General features: G+C 43.0%; 1 protein-coding gene across 1 annotated transcript; it reads right to left on the minus strand.

Moving 5' to 3' along the window:
* Positions 1-980: 980 nt before the first annotated feature.
* sfrp1a (secreted frizzled-related protein 1a) lies at positions 981-16468 on the minus strand. Its single transcript, XM_084359044.1, has 3 exons — positions 15370-16468; positions 10765-10845; positions 981-4044 (listed from the first exon to the last, which is right to left on the minus strand). The coding sequence occupies exons 1-3, from the start codon at positions 15890-15892 to the stop codon at positions 3722-3724; spliced, it is 927 nt and encodes a 308-aa protein (XP_084215170.1). The 5' UTR covers positions 15893-16468; the 3' UTR covers positions 981-3721.
* Between the last annotated feature and the right edge of the window lie 1455 nt (positions 16469-17923).

Below are 17923 nucleotides of genomic sequence, written 5' to 3' on the forward strand. Positions count from 1 at the left end.
CAACAGGATGTTTTTTGCACATCATCTCTTAATAGGACAAAGCTGGATCTTGGCTCCAGGTTTTCTGGGGCTCTTTTGAAGGCAGCTGAAGTAATGATTAGAAAGCAGAAAGTCCACATCTGAGATATATTTTCCAATACCAATGGCATTACTGGAACCAGATGGCCGAGACGTTGGTCTGTTTGATACTTCCTGGTTTTTAACAAGCCTTTTTATTGACAGAATGGTTTCATGTTTATGTTGTTTACACATGTTGTACTGACATGAGAGATTAAAGCTTATAAAAGTATTTACATTAAAACATTCATCATCGAGTTACCCCAAATCTTTTTCTCGTGCGGTGGTGATTCAAGCTTCCACCCGGCTGTGTTTATGGACTCTGTGCACGTTTGCATGTCGCTTTTCAAATTCAATAGCATGGTAACGTCATGCCTGTTTAGCGTAGAAGCCGTATCCATCAGCACAGACTGTGAAAACAAATCTCTCTGGTTTGCAGTTGATTAGACAGCGCTGCTTTTTGGGTTAAGAAAGCATTGAAGTTCACTATCAGCACAAGCTTGTTGATGATGTATATCTCAGGATTAGCGGTCACAAATCACATACCGATGCACAAACAGCCTGTGAAACTGGGATGAACATGAATCAGAAGACACGCAGACAAGAGGGGGAGTAAAAAAACATGCGTGCGTGAGAGATCCCTTCGGTGTTGAGATCTGGCAACGTCATGCTTTATCTTTCCAATGAGCATGACAATGTTCGTTTGGCACAGCGAGCAGGAAGCGCTCTCTGACGTGATTGTCAGAGCAGAAAACGGTCTGTTTTGGCAGCTCATACTCACAGCCAGGTCTCTCCTAATAACTTAATGTGTCGTTGTGTCGATGCTGAGATATTTCACTGGGCGCAAAGTGGTGGACGGACCAACCAACGGCAAACAGTCGAAGTAAATCTTAAGAAAACTTAAAAAATATAAAAAGACACCATTCAGTTTTCCATATTTATGTAAAATTTGTATGTACATGTAACAGGCAGCAATGCACCGCTGACATTCATATCTGCAACATTAAAGTCAAACAAACCAGAACACAGAGTCTGAACTTTGATAACTTTTTGCACTTGTGTACTTTGCAACATGTTTGACTACAAGGCTTTTTTTTTTTTCCAATATTGACGAATACTGATTAATGCAGTCTGGATGTAGAGAGACAGAAAAGTGGTAAAAAAAAAAAAATTCAGCCAAACGTCAGGTGACAACACACGACAACAACAAATCAAGATGTCTGCCACACGGGCCTACACGTTATCTCATGATGCAGATTGGTGGTTATGATTCTCTTACGATTTTTTTCAAGTAACAAAAAAAGAAATGTACCAACGAAAACGAAAAAAAAATGAAAATAAAATGATCAAAATCATTGGTAGTGCAGTCTTTAGTTTGACAAAACAATCATCTGACGGCAGCATTCTCTCTCACACTTCTGTCAATAAGTTATTCAACAGACACCCTCTGCGGAGCTGCTCTGCACAGCTCGGCTTCTTAAGCTCCAAGTGACCTGCGACTGCCAATTTTGTAGCCATTGATTATAAGATTTGCTATTATATGATCAGAATCAGAGAGATCTATATGAACATTTTTCTTGCTGAGAGTTGGATGAGGAGATCGACATGAATATCTTGCTTGTACACTCAATATAAAGTAGACCCAGCAGATGGTTAGACTGTAGCCCCGTTAACACTGCCTCTTCGAGGAGAACCTACGTCTGTGCGTAAAGGTAAGCCAGCAGCCTGGGACAGGAGTGTGACTTCCTGATGGCGTTCACAGTCTGACAACTAAACACATCCTTCACTGGATATATCGCTCAAAACTAATGAGACACCCACACTTCAACCCAACGTTACAAGACCAAACAACAGTAATGTGGTGAAGTTGTTGAAGCTGTCTCCTGGCGCCGGCAGCTACTGCTGTTTACAGGCGGTGATTATGTGACTTGATTTCAAGCAAAAAACTTAAACTCAGAATCGGCCCTGTCTAAACGATCTGTGGCGCCTCGTCTAAAGCGCATGGTGCAGGTGCGATTGGGGCGGGTCCAAGTCCGCTAGTTCACCGGCACGTAATCTTTCACAATCATCTATCCGATCAATAGCTCCATTTGACTGATATTACCTGAGGAGGAGGAGGAGGAGAAGCGCTGCGGCACCTCCCTCTGAGTGTACGCAGACCTCAGTTCGACTTTTTGTTGTTGGTCTATGGTGCAGACGCTTTCTGCTGCCTCAAGATAGCAGTGCGCCATCAGTGCACCAGACCACACCTCACTGTAAGACCAATGTAGGCGCCGGTACATTTGCTACTTAACACAACGTGAGCGCTGGGCATGAAAATGACAACGGCGTCGTTCTGAGACTAGCAATGACGGTTTGCTCCAGGTGTAAGATAGAGCCCCGATGTCTTTGTCGCCTTCCACTATTGTGTTGGTGTTGTTGTGGTCTTTGGCAACTTACTGTGGAAAATACACAGTAAGTTGTCAGCCCTCCCTACCGAGTCAAAACTTTATCCTCTTCTGTTAAGTGAGATGCTGATTATGTGATGTAATTTAGAGCAAAACATTTATCTTTCCACGATGCGTGGTGCGTCAGGATCTCAATCACAACACATTATAACAGCATCCATATGACTAAAAACAGTTTTCGAGAGAGACGTCTTTAGATTTACAGGTGGAGACACGCTAAAAGACCCCCCACAGATCTCAACGTTATGATGTGTGCCTGGCATGCCGAGCAGCGTTATACCGGCGCAGCTTGGTTCAGTGTGAATAAACAAAGGCGAGCCTACGATGCGGCGCTATCGTGAGGCCACAGTCTGCACCAACAGGAGCTCCGCCCTACCACAGAAAACACTGCTCCTGAAACATCTCGTCAGTAGTCTCATCTTTAAGACATCGCACTACGCCACCATGTTACACATCTGCATAACTTATGTCGAGCGGCTAGTTTGGCTCGTAGGAAGGTGGTGTTGGCTCAGGCGTGGGTGAGATGACGAATGTTTGACCATTAAAGCATGTAAACCTGTTCTAGTAGTGACCCAAAACAAAAGAATGAGACTCAAATTGAGCATAATGTGTCTCATTCAACACATTGTATTGAACTAGTTTAATCTGTACAAAAACAAAATGTAAAAAAAAAAAAAGACAGTTAATGGGTTGTTTACCTCTGGATAGTACCACGCTAGCTTTTTTCCGTGCTGTTCTCCAGTCTTAAGGCCAGGCTAAGCTAAGCTAACCATCTGCTGACTCCAGCTTTATATTCATCGTGTACAACATGAGGATGGTGTCAATCTTTCTCTTCTCACTCTCAGTAATAAAGCCCCTAAAAATCTCCAACTATTACTTTAAGCAAAAATGCACTGACCTGCTGAGTGAAAGAGTGACACCGAGTATCTACATACACAGAGTGGAAATGATTTCAGTGAGGAAGGGCTTTACTACAATGTCCTTTTTCTGAAGCAGAAGAAACAAAAGGAAACCCCTTTTTTTGTAGTGTCATCACTCACCACATTCGACTAAAACTTAACAATGGACATTTTCAAAGTATATCTGTAAATATACAAAGATATATATAGATATATAAACAGGGCAATAGAAAGCAAAGGGATTTTTTAATGCTTGTGCAAGTTCATTTCATGTAGGATGAGATGCGACCAATGGGGTGAGGTCGAGGGGTCACATTATTAGAAGACGTTCTCAAAGGCGGGACATTTGTAGGTCTTGAGTTTCTTGATGGCTTTTTTGAACTCTTTGCTGGACTTGTCCCACTTGTGGATGCCCGTGAGGAGGTACTGCTTATCCACCTTGCGGCCCATGATTAGATACTGGTTTGCCAGGTTGTCCAGCTGCTGGCAGGGGCAGTCCGCACCGTTCTTCAAGTACATCACCAACGTCTTAATGTCCTTGTTCTTCAGGTTCCCCTGTTTCAACATCTTCTTCCTCTTCTGCAGGATCACTTTGCGATCCATGTTTTCTCGCTTCACCTCCTTGATCTTGGTCTTAAAAGCTGTGGATGGAGAAAAGGAGGAAAAAAACAGTTATCTCACACATAAAGTTTGATATGATGTAGTTAATATTTTTTATGACTATAAAATGCCAGACATGCAGTGTCTCAGCCTCTGTGCTGGTGGAATGAAACATAACGGTGGGAATCAATGGCAGCTATACTGGATTTTCTCTCCTTTATTTTTCATTAGGATTTAGTTTTCCTACTTTTACATATTGGAGCATGCACTCTTGCTTCTTGACTCAAAGCCAATTCCTGTTTTTTTGTAAAAAAAACAAAAAAAACACCACAACAGCTGATAGCCACCAAACACATCCACAAGTGCCAGGCTTAAGGCTTAGAGGACCCTCCAGTATAGTGTAAATGTGTGACTTTCTACACCCCAGTTATCAAGAGCCCATTATCCAAAATCTAAAATCATGCATTAGCTAGATTGTGGTACATTACTTGCCCCAGTTCTAACTTTCTGGCATGTAGCGTCCTGCAGGACTGAGTGCTACAACCAGAAATAAGTTAGCATTTTTTGCACTAAGGTCTTTGGTGAGCTTTATACATATTTGAATTATAACGCATTTACGTGTCTGAAAAACTGCGGTTGCTAAATGAGACATGATACAGACGTCGTCACAGACAATAAACATCCTCCGCTGAACAGACTCATCCGTGTTAGTCCGTCTTTAGAGGCCGACTTCAGCTGCAAACTTCTCTGACTGCAGCTCAGTTGTTAATCCAAAATCCAATCCACGAATGAGACCATTGGCTGATGGTCAGATAACAGATAACAAAACATTTTTTTTAAAGGATCCCTCAAGTTTGTTCTCTGAACGTATGTCAAGAAGTGTTTATGAAACAGTCTCAGTTTAATACTGATGCCTATAACCTACATAAGTAGTTTTTATTAATGCGTGTCGCCAGGTTGGATACTGTGGCTGGAGTGCTGCTCTATAGTCTGGTGATATGGCACTAAAACTTTGTTTTACATCATTTTTTGTCCAAATAAACAATAAATAAATAAATAAATCACAGTTCCTGGTAGTAGCTTTTTGGCCGACATGTACACTGATACCAACATATGAGCAATAAGCACCAGCCGAGACTGTTTATCAATCCAGCTCCACATTACACCATTGTTGGATTAATTCCTCTTGTTAAAACACTTTACTTTAAAAATAATATCAAGCAATCTTCTAACAAACTACTACTGGAGTCTTGAAGTCTCAGAGCATGTTTCTGTTCTGTGGTATTAATATACCAAATTAAATTAAAGTCAAAGCTACTTAAATGTTCTGTCTACTGAAGGAATATCCATGTCAGTGACTTTGACTTTACAGTCTGTTTTTATTTTGTGAAAGTCTTGTATCTGTCTGGTGAGGATCAGCAGTTGCTCGAAAGTTTTTAATCAGAATCGTTTTGCAACAATGAAGTGCGGCGCGTTGTTTTTGGCTTTGACCTCCCTCCGAATCTTAGGCTGTTTTTTTCTGCTTGACCATAATACCCCTGATCTTTCACTAAACTCTATTTAACCTTTCTAATCTCTCTGTTTCCTCCAGTTCACCCTTAAAACGGAGCACGAGTCGGACTTTGGTGGTCCGACTCCCTCCGTACGCCTGCACACATTACGTCCTCTCAGGTTCCACTGACATGCGGTTGTGTTTGCGCGGCGCGGACGACCTTGTGACACGGAGAAGAAAAAAAAGCGCGGCATGCTACGTCCAATCTGGTGTGGGGATAAACCACTGAGTCATGTCAGAGATGAAGTCTTGTGACCTACTGTGCAGGGAACAGCCTGATTGAGCGTGAATCATTTCACACTCCAGGAGAGATCTGGACTGATAAAACTGTAACCTCTGTCTCATTCTCTCCAGTTTTAGACACCAAATCCTTCATGACTTACGTTTCACACAATCATGCTTGACATAAAAACCAGAACTGGCACTTTAAGAAACTCCCAAACGTTTCATCTCTTCCCTTTGCACCCGTATCTCCCCATTGCTAATTAAAGCGTTAAACAAAAAAAAAAAAAGAGCCGCCCTGTTTTTCCCAGTATTAGGAGTGCACATGGTAGGGATTAAGACTTTCATCCTCTGTCTCTAGTCTCTCAAATGGTCTCTATGAGGAGGCTTAGTGTTCAGTGAAATCAGAATGGGCAGCATTCATAATTAGTGAGTCATAAAAAGAGAGGGCCCGGCCCGGCCCACCCCTGAAAGGACTTCATCTTGATAAATCCTCCATCCTCCGTAATCCTTTGACGCCATGAACTTTCTTTGCACCTCGTGTTATTCGAGGGTTTAATCTCCTGAGCAGCCGCGTACAGTAAGAAGTTAACGCCGAGTAATTGAACTCTTTGTTGTTAACTGTCCTCAGCGTATGGCCGGTGAACATACAGTAATGAGAATGTGCATTAGAGCGCTGAGATGTTAAACAATTGTTTTCTTTTCAATAAAAAAGCAGGTGGTCCACGTTCGTCTGCTGCTGTTCTCCTCGTACAGGATGTATCAAACATGGAGCTTTAAGGCTCAGTAAGCTGCTATTGTTCAAACCGAAGCTTTGTGCCGAGAGAATAAAGAGATTTCACTGAACAAAGCAAGAACCTAAATGTTATAGTTTAAAGCCGCACGATCCGGCTGAAATGATTACGACTTTAAATAAAAAACAAATCTGCAGTATAAATAAATATTCGTATATGATTACATTACTATACTGCAGTACTATACCTTTGAGTACTTCCATCTTCTGCCACGTTCTAGCTCCACTAATACTTTTTTACTTCACTATATTTCGACTGCGTACACGCTTACAGAGCAGAGTCAGATTCTGCTTACAATTATATACAATACAATACAATATGATGCATTTATTTTTAGTTTTTAGTTTTTAGTCAGTATTTAAAAAAACACAGATTTGAAAGAGTTTAGGAAAAAATACACTGAATTTGGTGTAAGAGTTCTGCCTTACCCACCTAATCATCTCTTGACCGCTGGTGCACCACTGGATTAGACTACCAGGTAATATTATACAGCATAAAGTAGTTAATGTTAACTTTAATGTTGAGCATTAAGTACATTTTGCAGGTAATGATTCTGTTCTCTTTCAGATTTGATACTGATTTAATACAATCAGCTGTGTACCAACACAACGCTGCACGTGTGTGGAGAAGTGAAACCCTCAGTAACTCACTCTGCTGTGTTTTAATTGACTGGAAACGTTAATTTGTAAAAAACATAGAATTTTGTAAAAAAGACAACATGATGACTTAAAGGTGCATTATGTAGTTTTTGGGACGAAATCTTCAGTGACAGATTTTTTTCTGTCTAAACAAACTAAATAATCAACTTCTCTTTTATTTTCATGACTGAATAAACTGAATTAACAAACATTAAAGCATCTTTTTTCATCATTATAATATCAGACAACATAGTCAACACTGATATATCTGTGATGGGCCAATAGCCACCGATAATATCAGTCATGCTCCATTAAAAACGCTCATTTTCTGACCTCCCCTGTCCTGTTCTGGTCCCCGACCCCTGACCTGATTTCTGATGCCACTTCACAGACACAGACGGGACCTCCAGCTCTCAGGGTGTCATAAACCCAGCAGGAGGGTGGGTGTGTACCGCTCCCCATTCTCAATAATGGAAACACAACTGATCCGATAAGCTCAAGTGATCAGCGCGGCTGCCCTGTTGTTTTACGGCACCTGCAAAGGGGAAGGAGCAATTTGGCAAGGACAACAAAGTGAGCCGTCGAGGCAGAGGAGGGATTTAATTGAAGGGTGCTGGACTTTTTTTTTTGGGACAATGAGGTACCGTAAAACCTTAAGCATGGAAATATATTGCGGTGGGAACAAAGTGTTGAGTGGGATGAGCTGTAAATCTGTTACCAGCTGAGTGCCGCAAATAGGGCCGTGTGTGTGTGTGTACATGTGTTCGAAGGAGTGTCAGTCCTCAGTGGACTCACTAACAGCGCCGGACTGAGAGACTGTTACTTGTTACGGCAACTCTGATGTGCACGTCTGACTTACAAGAATCTTCCCCTCACATCCAACCACCTGAAGACAAAATCTGCTTCGTTCTCTGCTTTCTATCAGGATCAGACCGCCTGGAAAAGTCCAAATGTGCTTGTGCGAATGATGGGAAGCTGTTCTGCAGAGCTTCACATGCTTTAGATGCTTTTATTACAACAAAAAACAACCTCACACTTCACTTTTACCTCGAGTGAGAACAGACTTTTCGCAACTTCCAGTAAAAAGCTAATTCACAGCCAGGGTGGGGATATTTTACACATGATTGGTCCGCGCAGATTAATAAAGACTTCATTGTAAATCACTGATTCATTCCTCAAGCCTCCGCATGGTTTTCCTTCCCCCTCGTTCCACTGGGGAAGAGCAGGAAATCTATCTATCATATCTTTTTTTTTTTTTGTGGTTAAGGCTCGTCTGCTCCTGTAACTCCTGCTACCGACGCTATCTGTCCACTTCCAGTCAAGTCACAACTAGCAGAGTGCAGCCAGGATGATGGTCTTATCTTCGGTTGGTGGGATGAGACACATCGTGATTAAAGCTGGGGGTTTCTTCCATCTGCATGTTTTCTTTTTTCCCCAAGACAAGACATTAACCGATGTTTGGCCTCGGCTGATGTTAGATATATTTATAGTCGCAGCTCTCTCCGCAGACTTAAACTGAATTCCACTGGTCTACTGGAAAAAGCAACAAACAAATCTTTAGTCTCGCTGGTGATATAACCGGTGATGGTATCTCTGGGCAGGCTGTGCATTAGTTTACCCTCTGTAATCAACTCATGTGCCACGCTGAAATCACAGCCACATTCCTGAGGAGGTCGGTCCCCTGTGGGTTCGAGCCTTCGACATAAGCGAGCAGTGTCCCATCCTCGGCTCTGATACTAAATCTGTCTGTGTATCCTCACATGTCAGCTGCTTAAGGGGGCTTATGACAGGCAAGCAAAACAACATCTGTCTTCATCTGACATGAAACAAGCCAATAATGTGCCACTATCCTCTTGGCAAAGCAGGACGCAGACTGAAAAAAGGCGACTCCCATCACCGCAGCATAAACAACAAGACAATTCGTTAAACAAATGTAACTCAAAACTTTTTTTCGGAGCACTGGAAGAAAAGTCTGTTTCCAATGTGCGTCCGGGTCTATGTTTGCTCGGCATGGCACCTGGAATCCAAGCTGCCACAAATTTTTGGTCCAGCCAGCGAATAAAAAACATGAAAGCCTCACATCTTGCATCTTGTCTGCATCAAGCGCAAGTTATTCCTGGAAGTCCTCATCACTGCGATTCAGACGATGTTTGTGTTTTTAATTGAACTCCAGGGCTTTCCAATGTCTTTTTTTTAATATATATTTTAAGTGCGCGGCTCCTCATGCTAAATTTCCAAATTTCCATAACTAAATCAAATTCACCCCAATCAGCTAAAGATGTTCCTCCTTTCCTTTTTTTTATGTTGTTTTCAGTGTGGTTTCCCGTCCAGCTGGGTTGAAGAGACACACTAATGAAATTTAGTTCATTTTCACAAAGGTCGATCCGCCTCTAAAAATTTCCAGATAAATTTGACGATATTCCAAAAATTTTATAACCACTGGAAACCTAAGAACGTGACGGCAGAGGCCATGACAGCCCTTCAGCATGAACAATATGACTGTGTGGTTTCTAAACCTGGCATCGGAAAAAACTCGCCATACACGACATGACATGACATGAATATCAGAACTTAATCTACTTTTTGCTCTGTTTTTGTTCTCCACCAGCTCCTGGGAGAAATGTCTGGCTCTTTAGCTGCTTCATGTTCCACTTTGTTCACCAGCTAATCGCTAACGACGTCTGTCGTTTGGTGCTTCTCGCTAAAAAAAAACAGCTGCCAGTACCAAACAGTAAGTCGCAGCAGGACGAGAGAGAGAAACAATGAGCTGAAACTCACGAAATAAGACGAACCCAAGAGGAGCTTCAGGTTCAGGTGATAATAGCGACACCTGTCATGTTATCATGTTTTTTCATATTCTAATTTGAGATTGTTAAAGGTGCACAATGTCCTTTTGGAGATGAAAATATAATCAGAAAACTGACTGATTTTATATTGTAAATATTAAAATTCTGAGTTTAAATTTCTTCTCCAGAACTACAGTGTTCCCTTTAAAAATCAGTGTTACTTAAGCAAAATAAATACATGGTTTAACGTTAACGACATAATTTGAGGAAGACGTTTGATGTGGTTTTTTTCCCTCCATGTGCAAAAGGTATTCTGCAAACAACAGTCAGCCCAGACAGCAGAACAAACATCTCAGTTTACTACTGCGATGACCCACCACATAAAGACTTTAATGACCCCAATTCATTAGTCACAGTAACATTGTCCTCCAACAAACCAGACGGGGCCTGCTACATCTGAACGAGAGACCAAAAAAACCTCACATGTAGCTTTTTAACCGAGAACATTGCTGGCATGAAACGAGTTCTGGAAACGGCCAAGTATTGTCGGACGCAGGGCGCGCTTCAGGAAAGAAAAATGCGGGCTTTGACATACTTTGTTAAGAATTTATTGCCTGTTTGAAGCTTGACGATGGAAGATGTGATTGATGCTGCTCTGATTTCACGGACCGCCGTGATACACGTCAAGGCGAATCAGAGCGGGCGTGTGTGTGGACGGCAGTTTCGCACGTTGCGCTGGGCGCGGCGAGCGTTGAGGGAGGACACTTACCGAACTCGCTGGCACACATGTGCTCCAGCATGGCGTCTGTTTTCATTTCATTGTCACATGCGGGGCAGATGGGTGAGTAACCTATGGATAAAAAGAAGAGGCGTGGTTAGGAAGTCAGTCAAAAAAAGAGGCAAAAATAATAAATGTAGGTTGCAATAATACAAGCAGTGAATCATTCACAGGACTTAACATGGGATTTATTCACATCACCACCCATTCGGGATGCGGTTGAAAAGAGCGAGAGCATTGGAAATAAAACAGTCATTCCTCATTTGAAATGAAAGGGACTCAAAGTCTTTAAAAAATCAGCACACTGTCATAAAATCCAATTTCAAAATGATTCATCCTGTGAATCTCTGCACACACCTAACCCCCTCTCTGCAGGCAGAGATCCCATCCAGAGTCTGGTGTCAGTCGCCTGGGCTCTCGGTGCTCGTACGCTCTGATGACCTGACCTCAGTGAGGAATGTCCTCAGCTTTTATAGCCAGCTGTAACTAAGAGCTGCAGTAAACACTCTTCCTCGCTCTCTGCTACATTTAGACACGTTTTCAGAAAACGGACCTTTCTTCCTGTAGCAGCAATTCAAACTTAAATGCAACAACAAAAAAACAAAGTATTAGAAATGTGGAAGAAATAAATGGTAATGATATTCAATCCAAGCTTAAAGGAATGCTCTGACATTCCCAAAAAATAAAAAAAAAAGGTAATAATAGCCGCCTGGAAGACAAAAAGCCGACTGAAGACAAAGAGCCAAAATGTGTTTTTGCCAAAAAGTAATTCAGTCTCGAGGCATATCTGCGAATATTTTACCAACAAGATTTTTCTCTTTTTTTTTTTTTCTAATACCGCAAATGATCACTTCGTGCCAACAGCCGAGTTCACTTTCCAAACAGACTTGGACCTGCGGTGCGATCGCAGCGTCCTTGCAACATTTAATTCAAACTGACTGCATTACAATGCCACAGCGCCGGATTGTGGATCCAGTGAGCAGAGGGGGGGGAGGGGGGCGAGCGAAGGGAAACAAATAGTTTTTCTCTTCCATTGCCAGTTGTCCATTACATGTGTTTAACGAAAGCTTGTGAAAGTGACGCCCAGGTGTAAAGAGCTTGTGAAAACAGACACTGTTTACAGAGTCACAGGGTCCCTTTGCCTGCGTGAGCCTGGTTCCTCCTTTAAATCAATTATCAGCAGCCTGTGCTGGTGGCGAGCGCCGTTAGCTGACCTCTATTAACAATCATTAAGGAGAACGACTGAGAAGATTGGGCTGCTTTTTGCTTCAAGAGCCGATATTACCGATTATACTTCTACCAGAGATATTAAAGGGGCACTATGTAGTTTTTTAGAAGAAATTCAAACTGAGAATTTGAATATTTACAGTATTAATGAGGTAATAATACAAAATCAGAAATATTTATCTTTTCCAAAAAGGAATAAACAAGCTGTTCTCAGAGGAAACGCTGTTTGAAGCTAGATAGGTGGCAGGGTCCGCCATATATAAACAAAGTAGTTGTTTCAGTTTATTCCGTCGTGAAAACAAAGAGAGTTCGTTTATTTAGTTTGTTTAGTCACAAAAAAAAATGAAATCTTTCTCCTCTGATTAACATTTCTTCCCCAAAACTCCCCTTAATGCACCTTCAGTGACAGAGTGGACCTGAGGTGGACCGAGTCCGGCTCTAACGGGCCCGACCGTCCTGCAGGGAGAGAACGGCTTCTTTATTTATCACCGGCAGCGCTGACAACAAATGATAACAGGTGATGTCTGGACAGCTCTGTGTGGTCCGCCCTCACCCTGAAAAAGGAGTCTTATTGAGAAGAAATGGGCCTCGGTCCATACCACCATGTCAGTCAGCAGCAGCCGCCTCCCCCCCTCCACCTCCACACACACGGGACATGTTCGCTCCTCATACAGCGGGTACTGTGTGTTTGCTGGATGATCCACAGAACCCCCCATTTATGGCCAACACGTCTTCAAGTGGTGCATTTACAGCTTAAGATTGAAATATAAGTAAGTTGATGATGTGATGATGGAAAGTCCCCTCTGTTTTATGGCTAGAGTGAATGAGGTGGTTGTACTTTCCCTTCCCTGGCGTACGCCTCACCTAGGCAACCGGCGAGGACGCCGAGCCCGAAAGCTTCAAAACCAAAACTATTTCAGAATGAGAGCCTGAGCCTCGTCTTCCTCTGAGCTTCAGTGCATTTTTCAGGGTTTCTCTGGTATTTGTCAGCTTGGCCCATCAGGTTACTGCTGGAGGAGCATTTTTTCTGCTCTATGTTACTCAACCCCCCCACTTCACTGATGCTACATGAGGTGTCTGCCGGGACTGTCTTTGGCGGGGCTTGTTTGGAAACTTGCTGGATCCGACTGGATTTTAACAAACGTTATTTGGACAGTGTGTTTCTCGGATAGCGTCTTCCTCATTCCTCGTCTTTCATCACATTTGATTCATTCGTCAGCAATGGTGCGGGAGGAGAAAAACATTGCGATTAATAGATGCAAGTAAACACTTTTCGCTGCTGGACGTCCTCCCAGCATTGTCCCCCCAGTTCAACAAACACCTTGAAATAAATGACTACCATCTGTTGAAGCTTTTTTTCCTTTATTACAACATCACTCCAGGTCAATGGCAAGCAAGCAACTCCCGCAGTTCAGATCGTAGCCAGAGTTTATGCAGCAGATTACAGAAGGAAGAGGAATCGTAGCCACATAAGACTTTTCTTTAAGGAGAACGGGGGAAGGAGGCGAGTTGTTAACCCCCAAAAGGTTATGTTTGGCTTGTTTGTGTTGGGATTTGCATCTGCAAACACACCGTCACCCCTGAAACAACATTCTCAAGCCCATTTAACTGCCCGGGTGTCGACTTTTACACTGCGGCAAAAGTGGTTTCTGTTTGTTTTCTCAGTCAGGTAGTTTACTCTGAGTTAGGTACTTAATGCACGGCTGTATTAGCGAATCCCAAATGGCTGTGTTGTAGTCGCTGACAGTTTCAAACACCGACATTCATCCCCAACAACTGATTCATCATTTGCGTCATTTATCAAACCAAAAATGCAAAATATTTTCCAGCCTGTCTGTTTTATTTCACTCTGAAGTGAATCATTGAATTTTTGGTCCATTAGTCCGACGAAAACAAGATACTCGAGTTGTCATCTGCTCCAGCAGGACAGCTGCTACCACTGAGGACACTGAGGTTCATGCCCTCTGTATTTTTACTGGGAATTTTTTTTGGGGGGTTTAAAGGATTAGTTCACCCAAATAAAAAGAGAATTCAGTCATTATCCGCTCAACCCCACGCGGATGGAAAGTCCAAACGTTTCAGGAGCTTCACAGCAGTTCTCCTAAACAGCTGAAGTAGCTGGAGACTTGTTTTAAACTTAAAAACAACAACAACAAAACAAATAAATGGCTCCATATGTCTCCTCCGGCGTAATCCAAGTCTCTGGACGCCTCGAGATCCCAAACAGATTCAAAAAGACGTTATTTACATCTTAGAAACATGCGGTCGAGCTCCTGCAGCCCACTGCAGACGAGCTGCACGCTGACGCCTTTAGCTCAGCGGCTACAGTGAAGATTCTGGCTTACAAAAGTGTGTAAATAACTTCTTTTCAATCCACGTTTGGCTTCCAGAAACTCGGATCGCACCAGACGAACCGTGTGGCGCCATATTTGTTTTGTTTCTTTACATTTTTACAACAACTTCGCTGTTTTGCGTGGGAGGAGATAACGACTGAGTTTTTCATTTTTTGGGTGAACTTTTCCTTTAAAGAACCTGGCGAGGAGTTTAAGTTTCAAATTAAAGCTACACGTGTATATTTTTTAGTATGCTGTGTTTTTAGACTAGATTTCATATATTTATATTTAACTACTTTTAAGCCACACTCTACAGGAAATATGAGTGACTCGTGTCCTCAGGACTTCTCGTTACAGCCCTGGGCTTTGTCCATGTTTTGATGGATGTTTGACATTATTTTCTGTAATCTTACACAGCAAAGGATTCATCAGTTCATTGTTAAAAATAAAAGGTTGAATAAACAGATTATTAGCTGCAGTCAAAGTGAACATATACTTCTTCAGGTAGCACAGCGGACAGGGAGAAGAAAACCCTCTCCTCTGCTCATTAACGTGAATTATTGCACTCTTGAACCAATCTTCAACCCCACAGACGTCCTCGGTGACCAGCAACACGCTGCGTTCACTCAGCAGCTACATTAAAATAATACTTTGGTGTAAATGATCCTGAACGCTCAGCTGGCGGCTCTAGAGAAGTTTTAACAAAAGCGCCAGAAAGTGTTTTGATGAGAAGGAAAGACCTTCACTGACTGAATAAACTGAATAAACGAGCTGACCTTAAAGGACAACACAGTTTCATACTGTTTTACTTTGTTTCTATGTGGCGGACCCTGCCACCTTTCTAGCTTCTAGCTAGCTAACAGTGTTCTGGGACCTCTGAGAACAGCTTGTTTATTCACTTATGGAGAAAAGTGTGTATTAATACCTCATTAATATTGTAAATATTAAAATTCAGAGTTTTAATTTCTTCTCAGCGCCCCTTTAAAAACCACTTTGACATGAAGGAAACCGTCAGTGACGCAGATGTGTGAGTTACCTGTCGGCATGGTGGCCTCGGTGGCGTTGGGCTGCGTCATGGCGATGCACACGTCGTCTTGGGGAAACTTGTCACAGGTGAGCATCTCCGGCCAGGGGAAGCCGAACGCCTCCATGATGGGGGTGCAGCCGTCCCGCACGGCCTCGCACAGCCAGCGGCACGGGAAGATGGGCCTCTCCAGGCACACGGGCGCAAAGAGCGAGCAGAGGAAGACCTGCGTGCCCGGGTGGCAGTTCTTGTGCACCAGGGGCACCCAGCTGCTGGCCTGCTGCTTCACCTCGGCCATGGTCTCGTGCTCCAGCACGTTGGGCAGCAGCATCTGGCTGTAGCCCACGTTATGACAGAGCCGGAGGTCCTCCGGGATGTCCACGCACTGGGGAGGCTTGCCGTAGCTGCGGCCGCCGTTGTACATGTCCGACTTCCAGCTGAGGTACTCGTACTCTGACGCCGTGCACGCTGATATGAGCGCCACTGTCACAGCGAGACGGATCATCCTCCAGACGGACCCAGAAGCAGATATCATCTTCTCTCTTTTTTTTTTTGCAACAATGGAATAAATGCAGCTCAAATGCGGCTCAGGCTCGATTCAACACTCACTGCATGAAGAAAATTCAGAGTGAGAACCAGAAATAAATGTAGAGAAACAAAAAGAAAAAAGAAGCTGGTGCGTAAAAACGTGCTGCGTGTTCTGGTTTGGGTAAAGTCCACAGGCACTCTCCTTTCCTCTGGCTTGCAGCCCCGTCGCGCTCCTCTGGTGCGTCTGACTCCTGTGAGAGTTTGGGGAGGTAAAGCGCTCTGCTCTGTGCGCAGCTTGGAAACAAGAGGAGATTGTAAAGTGCGCTCCGGCCAATCGGAGTGCGTGTGCGCCTTTTGGCACTCTGCTGTCAGTCAAAGAGCTTAATTACCCAGAGTGTAAAAAAACTCTGCAGGAGCCTCCCAACCACTCCTCTCAGCCCCCTGCTTGTCTTTCCTTTGTCCAAACAAAACACTGAATAAATCAAAAAGATCATAAAATGACTAAAAGAGACGCATATAGACAACAATCCTGGGTTTGTGGTTGAATTGGAAAGATTTTGCAGAATGAAAGTATATAATGGATCATTTCATTTCATTCCAGTTCCTGAAGTGTGGTGCAGGGAGCAGCATGAGCCAGTGACAATGATGAGGTCACCCCCCCTGCAGTAAAATGAGGAAATCCTAATGTCATCAATATTAATTAACTAGAAATGTCCCAACAGGAGGATAAATAACTGAAACTGAAACACTGAAAATCACAGAACCACCAGAACCTTCTGCTTTCAGGAAGAAGACTCTTCTAACCATTAAGTCAAGATTGTGATCTCATGGTTCTTTTCGCACAAGGCTCACATCATTTGTTGGACAATAAAAGACAAATGTAAATGATTTTTTTTTTAAAGGGTGGTTCACTTAGTAGAAATAAAACAAGAGAATATGTCATTTCCAGTTAGTGTGTTTGTGTGGATTAGCAAAATAATGGAGGGGCGACTTGGGAAATGAGCGAAAAAATCCTCTTTATCTCGCAGCAGACAAATATTATTCCATCCAGATGTTTAGAAAGAGCTTTGAGGGCTCTGGAAATATATTCAGCACTGCAGTACATCTTGTTAAACTGTACCCTCTGGGTTCTTTCAAAAGATTTTTACTGTTTGTTTTCGGAGACAATCCGATGCTTAGCCCTGCGACTGATGCAATGATAGGAGGCACAAACGGCTCGAACGGCTCGCTTTCATTCCAGTGATTCACAAATTGTGTTGACAGTGAGTCAGTGAGGATACTGAAAGAAGCCCCCACACATAAAATGAGGAGATGGTACTTTCACTGATGAATTAAATGTGGTAGATCTGGTTCTGCAAACCACAGATGTGTCGTAATGTGTGTGTGTGTCAGAGGCTACACACTGTAGCACGATGACATTTGTACAACACGTCATGTTCACAGTGTATGGTCATTACCTGACTGTCATATCAGGAGGCGGTGGTGGTGGTGGTGGTGGAGTTGCAGGCAGCGAGGCTGACAAGCTGGTAAACACAGTCGAGTCTGTGTTTCAACATTCGTATGTGTGAAACCACTGGATGTCTTTGAACAGACCTCGGGACAATTTCCAGCCGATTGTGATGACAAAGCAGCAGACATTTTGAGGGAAAGTTGGGCCATCTCTCTCCGGTCGTTTGTCGCAACCAAAACAGGTTATTTTAAGCCAAAACATGTTGTTTTCCTGACCCTAACCATGTGGCTCTGGTGCCTTAACCTTAACACAGCATCAGCACAACATCCTGACTAAAGAAACATTGAAAAATTGAACAAAAAAAACAACAAAAAGGTTTCACTTATCTGCGGTTTTTCAGGAACGTACTTTGCCAACGTGTATTCTGGACATTGGGGTTTGGCTTCGATCAGCGTTGTGCAATAAAGTTCCAGAGTGCTGAGCCCAAGTTGTGTTTGACAATAAACAGTTGTCTTGAGAAGCTCTTTTGCACATTATCTTATCAAACGGGGGGTTTGGTGATCTAATACAGCTCTGTTTGTGCCTGCT

The sequence above is a fragment of the Pagrus pagrus genome (genome assembly GCF_965226575.1).
Source record: "Pagrus pagrus genome assembly, chromosome: 8".
Lineage (NCBI taxonomy): Eukaryota > Metazoa > Chordata > Actinopteri > Spariformes > Sparidae > Pagrus > Pagrus pagrus.

Excerpts from the sequence above, each read along its gene's own strand:
- sfrp1a (XM_084359044.1), bottom strand. The coding sequence starts at position 15,892 with ATGATATCTGCTTCTGGGTCCGTCTGGAGGATGATCCGTCTCGCTGTG. Across the intron at positions 10,846-15,369 it reads CGAGGCCACCATGCCGACAG|GTTACTCACCCATCTGCCCC; the intron begins GTAACTCACACA and ends TTTTATCCATAG. Across the intron at positions 4,045-10,764 it reads CATGTGTGCCAGCGAGTTCG|CTTTTAAGACCAAGATCAAG; the intron begins GTAAGTGTCCTC and ends CTCCATCCACAG.